The sequence below is a fragment of the Elephantulus edwardii genome, unplaced genomic scaffold (genome assembly GCF_000299155.1).
Source record: "Elephantulus edwardii isolate Elephantulus edwardi_28Jun2011 unplaced genomic scaffold, EleEdw1.0 scaffold00127, whole genome shotgun sequence".
NCBI classification, from domain to species: Eukaryota; Metazoa; Chordata; class Mammalia; order Macroscelidea; family Macroscelididae; genus Elephantulus; species Elephantulus edwardii.
The window spans coordinates 165-8,688 of NW_006399877.1; the positions used below are offsets into that span (position 1 = coordinate 165).

The 8,524-nt window shown below is 51.8% G+C and overlaps 1 protein-coding gene across 1 annotated transcript in view; it reads left to right on the plus strand.

Moving 5' to 3' along the window:
- Positions 1-1,677: 1,677 nt before the first annotated feature.
- Positions 1,678-8,524, plus strand: part of PASK (PAS domain containing serine/threonine kinase) — a 52,983-nt gene continuing 46,136 nt past the window's right edge. The window contains exons 1-5 of the mRNA XM_006893490.1: positions 1,678-1,849; positions 3,758-3,990; positions 4,554-4,724; positions 5,780-5,920; positions 7,923-8,057. Coding sequence (XP_006893552.1) covers positions 1,678-1,849; positions 3,758-3,990; positions 4,554-4,724; positions 5,780-5,920; positions 7,923-8,057 — 852 coding nt within the window. The remainder of the gene's footprint in view (positions 1,850-3,757; positions 3,991-4,553; positions 4,725-5,779; positions 5,921-7,922; positions 8,058-8,524) is intronic.

An 8,524-nucleotide genomic window follows, 5' to 3' on the forward strand; every position in this document is an offset into this window, starting at 1 on the left:
TTCAAGTATGTATGAGGAAGCTTTATCATCCTTGTTTCTAAGAAGCATCCTGGTTACACTTTATTTAAGGCAGACTTGTTTGTTCTTTTGGTAGTCCATAGGATAGTTAGTATTCTTCTTGAACACTACAACTCAGAGGCATGGATTCTTCTTCTGTCATCTGTATTCACTGTCCAGCTCTCGGATGCACGGCAAGTCATTGAGAAGACTATATCTTGGATTGGGCACACCTAAGTTTTTAAACTGACATCATTGCTTTTTCTCAGTTTGGAGAAATCACCAACAGCTGGATGTACCACAGTACCACCAATCTTCAGATGATTGATTGTTACAGTCCTTTTAGAAAAATTGTGTCAATTATTTGAATATTAGTGGTGCTGCAGGCAAAGCCGTTTGAGAGCTAACTAAAAAGTCAGGGGTTTGAACTCACCAGCTCCTCCCTGGGAGAAGGAGAGCAGTCTGCTGTGGTCAAGGCAGCAGCCCTGGAGCCCTGCGGGCAGCGGTGCTCTACCCTGCAGGTCACTCGTAGCCAGCACCCACTCAAGGAGGGTGGGTTTCGGTTGACACACAGCATCATCGTTGGGCATTGGTTATTGTTCAACACCCTCGAGTCGAGTGTGACCCTGTCCTCTCCTGCGCCATCCTCACACCTTCTGTTGGTCCACTTGGTTGAGGATCTTCCTTTCCTTCGCTGACCTCTGCCTTTCTGAGCATCAAGTCTCTTTCCAGGAAATAGCCCCTAATAGCACATGCCTCAGGTATGTGAGCTGACGCTTTATCAGCTTTGCCTGCCAGGAGCACTCTGGCTGCACTTTCTCCAAGACATATTTGTTTGTTCTTTTGGCCGTCCATGTGACGTTTAGTGCTCTTCTCTAACACCACAGCTCAAAGTTGAGCACTAATCCTTCTGTCATCCTTATTCATTGTCCAGCTCTCACATGCACAGCAAGTGATTGGAAAGACCATGGCCTAAATCAGGATCACCTTAGCCCTTAAACTGACGTCATTACTCCTCAATAATTTGGAGAGGCCCTGACTTCAGAGTTTCCCAGTGCAATATGCCTCCTGATTTCCTCACTGCTGCTACCAAGGGTGTTGATTTTAGATCCAAGTAAGATGAAGTTGTTGACAATTTCAATCTTTTTTCCATTTATCATGATGTTACCTATTGGTCCAGTGGTAAGCATTTTTATTTTCTTGATGTTGAGATGCACCCACGTTGAGGGCTGTATTTTTTTGATCTTCTGTAACAAGTGTTTCAAGTCCTCACTTTCAGCAAGCAAGGTTTGTCATCTGCATCGCATAGTTTATTGATGAGTCTCCTTCCGATCTGGATGCCACGTTCTTTCTAGAGTCCAGCTTCTTAAATAATTTTCTCAGCATACAGATTGAATAGGTATGGAGAGGATACTGCCCTGACATACTTTTGCTGGTTTAGTTGAATATCACTCTTTCCCTCCCTCCCTGCTCCTCTCTGCAAGAGCATCTTCTAGTGTGACCTCGATCTGCCCTCTGTGTCCTAGCCCAGGTTGCCTAGCAGGGGGCCGTGGTTGAGGTGCTAACCCTAGCAGGGCATCATGAATCACTGGGTAGGTGGACCACCTCCACATCCATGGGAAGCTGGTGCTGACAAAGGTCCTTCTGTTTTCCAGCTGACACCTTGTGGAGGCCGATGTGATGGAGGATGAACGGAGGAGCCTGTCGGGGGGCCCCTGCTTGCCGGTCCCGATGGAGAGCCCGGCTGGACAGGGTGTGCCAACCCCCAGCAAGTCCTTCTCCTCTGCCCCTCGCCACCTGAGTCGGAAACGTGGGCTCTCCAAGCTCTGCCACAGCAGGGTGGTGCTCTCTGGTAATGTGTGCTTGGGCCCTTCTGGACAGCTTGCCTTCTGCAAATGTGGCCGAGACACTGACCCTTTCTCCCCGAGCAGGATCTTTTCTGCTCCATGGATCTGCCCTGCAGTCTCTCTGCTTGCTGGGATGCTGGACTAGTCACCCGCTTTGAGGCCATGGCTGGAATGCCCACTGCAGTTCAAGGCCAAGTCAGAACATAGACTGTTTCTTGCATAGAATGTGCCCTTCCTGCCTGGCCAAGGCTGTGTCACACAGACTCAGAGCCCAGTGACATGAGGGAACCATGAGCACAGCAGCCTCCACGGGACGGGTTGTCTCCCCTAGGATGTGAGGACAGGAGCCTGCACACTGACCTCTCCTAGGCTCGCCTAGCCCCCTAAGGCCCAGGCTGCAGGTGCCGCTCTACCTGGGGGGCCCACAGCTGATGAGAAGCCCTTGGCCACCACTTGCCCGAAGACCCCAGGGAGCTTTAGGGGACTGGGAGTGCCATGCTGGACGTTAGGGTGACTGTGTGCATATGCATATGTGTGCATGCATGTAGACACCTCATGCATGTGTATCAGTGTATGAAGGCATGCATGTGTGTGCCCACAATGTCTGCACACACACGTACCTGTGTGCATGTGTATCCTTATCATCTATATGTCAGTACACACATATATATAGTGTATATGTTTGCATGTGTGATGTATGTATAGGCATGTGTCTACCACATGTATACACTTGCAAGTGTGTATCTCTGCGTGCGTGTGCCTGACCGGGTGGGGGGTGTGCACACCTGCATGCATGTGGGGGGAGTGTATTGATGTGTGTGCATGTCCAGAGCCTGTGAAGGCCTATGGGAAGGGATAGCAGCCCCCAGCGTGTGATTGGGAGCCCGGGGGAGTGGGGGGAGCGAGATTCCAGCAGCCTGAATCACAGTGCAGTGTCGCCCTGCCAGCCCTGCCTGGCTCACTTGCCCTGACCATGACCATGACTCCTTCCACTCTCCTTCCCCGTTGCCTCACAGCTTCTGCTCCCTGACCGAGTACCTGCTGTACACCTGAGAATGCATAGTGATCCTTTCCCTCAGTGTCGTCTGTGTCTCGGGGGCATAGGAGGCAGTGGAATTGCACATCTGTGCAAGTTCACACAGTGCGTCCATGCACACATGCAAGCAGCTTACCTGCATACGTTCCTGTGCTCGTATCTACACACGTACCCTTGGGAGCATACACATGTGGACACCCATTCACATGCACACATTCCTATGCATTCCATGTAGAGAGCACACTTATATCTGTGCATGCACACACACCTGTGTACACACTCGTGTATGTGCACATGGGTTCTCTCCTATGTCCACATGCACACACATAACCTTGGAGGGTGATTCACGTCAAGGACCTTCAGGAAGGGATAACTGGGGTCCTACTCAAGGCCGTGTGGCTGGGAAAGTGGTATTGAGGTTGTCCTTGTGCATCCCCAGGAAGGGGCGGCAGCAGCTGCAGATGCCCTGAGATTGACAGGCTGAAAACCCAGAGAGCCGCAGCAAGCCCTGGAGGCTACAGGCAGGGCAGCCACGACATATCAGGGAAGGCACTGGGTGTAGGGTGAGGACTGAACTGACCAGCAAGCTCAGAGTCTGCAGCTTAGCTTCTAGATTGAGTGATGACGTGATGTGGAATTACAGACATGTCCAGGGAACAAGTAGGGGGCTGTCCTGGAGAGACTGTGGAGGGCCGAAGGGAAGGACACGGCAATATCCATCTCAAGTCTTCTGGGAAGAGTGACAGTTATTCTACTCCTGTCTTAGTAAACAGCTTGGATGTGGTCTGCCCTGCTGATGAGGGTGACCTGCTGGCTGTGGGTGCTGGGAGTAAGGCTGTGGTGCACTGTGAGACTGACCTGGCTGTCCCTTCCCCAGAGGACCGGTGGAGCTCCTACTGCCTGTCGTCACTGGCTGCCCAGAACATCTGTGCCAGCCCGCTGCCAGGCGTGGGGCTTCCAGAGCTCGCTGATGCCACTGGCTCACTGGGGAGCACATCCTGCTGCTCGCTGCTGCGGGGCCTGCCCTCAGGCCTGTCTGCACCCCTGCTCCCGGCCCCCATGGGCAACCCCAACAAGGCCATTTTCACAGTGGATGCCAAGACCACTGAGGTGCGTGCAGGTGACCTAATGGCGTGGAGGTGGGCCCCCCAAAGGCATTTTGGCCTCCAGTGCTATTAGAAGGCTCTCCAACTTTGCCTGGATGATCACTGAGGAAGTGGACTTCAAGGAGCCTGAGTTACAGATGGGTGGGAAAGGGGTGCTGTCTTGTCAGACAGATACCAGGGAAGGGCTGAGGTCAGTTGCTCCCTCTGGCTTGTTGGACAGAAAGGACCACTGGGTTTGAGGTAGGTGTTCATGCCTGGCAGGTATTGGGACAAACGCCTGAGGTCACTCCACAGAGAGAGTGCAGATCCCAGGCTCTGATCTCCACAGCATTGTGGTATCTGCTTTGCTTCGGGTGGGGGCTCTAGTTCCAGTCCTGATGCTGTCGCCCTGGCCTTGGACACGTGCTCCAATTGAATGGCCTTCAGACCATTGGAAGTGCTGAGCCCGGGCTGGATGTGGGAGGCCAGTCCCCTGCTGGCCCCGTGTTCTCCCAGCATCCGGGGCTCAGGCTCAGAGATTGCAGCAGCTGTCCCTGATGCCCTCGCCCCTCCTCTGTGGCACTGCAGGTCCTGGTTGCTAATGACAAGGCCTGTGAGCTCCTGGGGTACAGCAGCCATGACCTGATTGGCCAGGAACTTAAACATCTCTTCCTGAAGTCGGACTCAGACGTGCTGGGAGCCCTCAGCGAGGAGCAAGTGGAAGCTGATGGCTGCGCAGCTGTGGTGTTTGGGACAGTGGTGAGTGGGCTGTGGGCACAGGGCCCCAAGCAGGACTGCCAAGTTCCACCAGGAGCCTGGCTTCCGGCTGCTGTTGTTTAGGTCTGGGCTCCACCAATCACCCCAGCTGTCCCGGTGGTGCCAGGCCCATTATCATGTGGCCAGAATATTGCAGGGATGGTCAGAAGCCTGGTGAGCACAGAATTCCAGGCAGAGGAGTGAGAGTTGTGGCTGTGAACCCTGCCTGTTGACAAACCTGTGAGCACACACCTGAGTTCATGAACGTGGGACCCTGTGCCACTGTTCTGATGTCTGAATGCTCAGATTGACTTTCTTGAGTCTGTCAGTGGGACTACTGCGACCCTCCTGGACAGTTGTGATGGCACGTCCGAGGACCCTCATGGGCAGAGCTGACTTGAGCTGCAGGCACTGGAAGAGCTTAGAAACCCATTTCAGACCACCACGATGCATGGGATCCACCGTGGTCAGAGCCACGCTGCCCCTCAAGGTGTCAGTGTCTGCTCTTTGACAAGTAGATCGCCAGGCCTTGCTTCTGAGGTGCTCAATGTTCCAGCCTTTCAATTAGCCGAATATGCCAACTGTATGTGACACCCAGGGACTCCTGCAGTGAGGTGCCTGGGGACTCCTGCAGTGAGGTGCCCGGGGACTCCTGCAGTGAGGTGCCCGGGGACTCCTGCAGTGAGGTAGTGTGGCTTATGTCAGAAAAAAACTTCAAGACGTGTTACCCAGAAGGAAAATCAAAGGCAGTGTATGTTGGTATCAGCTCGTGGAGGATAGCAGTTGCTTTTCCTTGCTCTGTGGTCCTCTGTGCCTTGAGGCTGCTCCACATCCTGAGAGCCTCTTGTATCCTGAGGACACCCCCAACTCCATGTCCCTAGGGTCCCCCATGTCTTAAGGGTCCTCTCTGCCTGAAGCTACCCCATGTCCTGAGGATCCCTCATGTCCCAAGAATACTTCGTGTCTGTTGGATCCCTGGGTCCCTCTAGTGCTCTGGCCTGTATGTCTGTGCTCTACATTCCAGTGCCACCTGCATGCCAGTCCGTTGGTTCCCACAGGTGGAAATCATTAGCCGCAGTGGAGAGAAGATCCCAGTCTCCGTGTGGATGAAGCGAATCCGGCAGGGGTCCCGCCACTGTTGTGTGGTGGTGCTGGAGCCTGTAGAGAGGGTCTCAGCCTGTGTCTCCTTCCTGCGTGATGTGAGTGTGCATAGTGCTTGGGCCAGCCTGACTTCTGGCGTCTCAGGGAGGGATGGGTCATACTTACTGTACTGAGCCAAGAGGGCAGATCTCCCGGGCCTGGGTTTCCTCCCCAACGTCAGTATGCCTGCCACATCCCTTTCCTACCCATCTGCTCAGTATGTATGTACTTTTTCTTCCAAATTGCAGTAGAGTGCAGGCAATATGAAGCGTGGCACGTGAGCCATTTTCACGTGGACAAACCAGTGGCATCCTTCACATTCACAGCGTTGTGTGGCAGTCACTGCTGTATGCTTCCAAGCTTCTCGTCACCCCATAGAAACTGCCCATAGGCCTCATAAGCCCTGCCCTCCACCCTGCCCATACCAGTCTCCAGGCCCTTTCAGCTGCTGCCTTTCCTGTTCTAGATGTTTCCATCATTGGCCCTGACAGTGTTTGTCCTTCTGGGTCTGACTTCCACTGACATCATGTTTTGTTTTTAAATTTTATTTTATTAATTTTAATGAACATTTACAGAGATTTTGAATTTCCATTAATTCTTTGTTTCAGTTTTCTTCCTGCCCACCCCTTCCCCTCAGTTCGCTCTTCTCTTTGAAAAGTAAAAGAAAAATTCTTTCATTACAATCCCACCAGACCCTCCCCACCACCCCAAGTACACTCCACTATGCAACCTTAATTCTGGAGTCTTGTGATAACCATAATACCCTATCATATATTGCTTTTAAATTGTTCTCTCCGTCATCTGTTTCAATGCAGTATACATAATTTATCCAGTTTTTCTCAGTCTTACCCCAACCCTGATCTCAGTCTCATTCTACAACATTGGCACCATGCTGTATTTGTCCTTTTATGACTGAGATATTTCACTCCCCATAATGTCCTCCAGGGTCACCCATTTTGAACAATATTGCATGAGTTCCTTGTTTTTCAGCGCAGCGTAGTATTCCATTGTGTGAATATACCACAGCTCCTCTATCCATTTGTTTGTTGATGGGCACCTGGGTTGTTTCCAACTCCTTGCTATTGTGAACCAAGCCGCAATAAACATGGGTGTGCATATATATCTGCTTGGATGTTGGTTACGGTCTCTTTAGGGTATATTCCCAGTATTGGAATTGCTGGGTCAAATGGTATCTCTATTTGCAACTTTTTGAGAAAACACCATACCGCCTTCCACAGTGGTTGCATCATTTTACACTTCCACCAACAGTGAATAAGGGTGCCAGTTTCTCCACAACCTTGATAGCGTTTGTTGCTTGCTGTTCTGTTAAATTTTGCTAGTCTTACTGGGGTGAGATGGTATCTCATAGTTGTTTTGCTTTTCATCTCTCTTAGAGCTGGGGATTTTGAACATTTCTTCATGTGCTTGTTGGCCATCTAAATGTCTTCCTTGGTGAAGTGTCTGTTCATATCCTGTGCCCATTTTTCTATTGGATTATTTACCTTTATCTTGTTGTGGTTGACATCATGTTTTTAAAGTTCACTTACATTGTAACATCCACGCTTTGAAATATGTGCTTAAGTCAATCTGTACTTAGAGTTGCACTTAAGTTTTTCCTTGCTTTCCAATAGTAAATTGAGAGAATGAGTGTTGAGGCCCCACCTCCCTCTCCATCCTGACACTTCTGGCTCTAAGGGGCAGGTTTAGGCTTCTGCAGAGCTGGGCCAGTATGGACAATGGGAGTACCTTGCAGCTGTTACAGCTGGGAGTCAAGGCTTCCTGAGGGTGGAGTGTTCATTGTCCCCTACAAGGCGGCCTGGCCTGAGGTACCGTGGTGCCAAGATGGTACGTGGTCCTTGTTGCTCCCTGGGACACCTGTCCAGGAGGGCACAGAGCTGCCCTGAGTCTGTGGGTATCTGACTGTTTGCCCATTGTTAGCCCACACTACCACACACTGTCTCAGGGCTCAGAGATAGAGTGTTTGTGAACTCCCTTCTAGCTCAGAGCTGTACAGGATGAGTGAGGACTTAACTGATATGTATCCACCGACTTCTCTTTAAGGGAACCATCACATCATGCGACAGTCTCTTTGCACATCTCTACGGCTACACGTCTGGAGAGGAGGTTATTGGGCAGTGCATCACAGAGCTGATTCCGTCTGTGCAGATCCCTTCCCATGGTGAGACCATTCCAAAGGTAGGTACTGACCGGTGAGGGTAGAGGCTAGGTAGTGACGAGGATGTTGCACTGTGCTGACTAAATTGAGGATCCTGTTGACTGAGGTGAGGGTGTGCTGTTGAGGTAAGGGCTGGGCAAACTGAAGTAAGCGCTTTGCTGACTGAGACGAAGGTGGTACTGACTGAGGTAAGGACATGATGACTGGGGCGAGGGCCATGCTGACTGGGGTGAGAGGGCCGTGATGACTGAAGTGAGGGCCGTGCTGACTGGGGTGAGAGGGCCGTGATGACTGAGGTGAGGGCTGGGCAAACTGAAGTAAGGGCTTTGCTGACTGAGACAAAGGTGGTACTGACTGAGGTAAGGACATGATGACTGGGATGAGGGCCATGCTGACTGGGGCGAGGGCTGTGCTGACTGGGGTGAGAGGGCCGTGATGACTGAGGAGAGGGCCGTGCTGACTGGGGTGAGAGGGCCGTGATGACTGA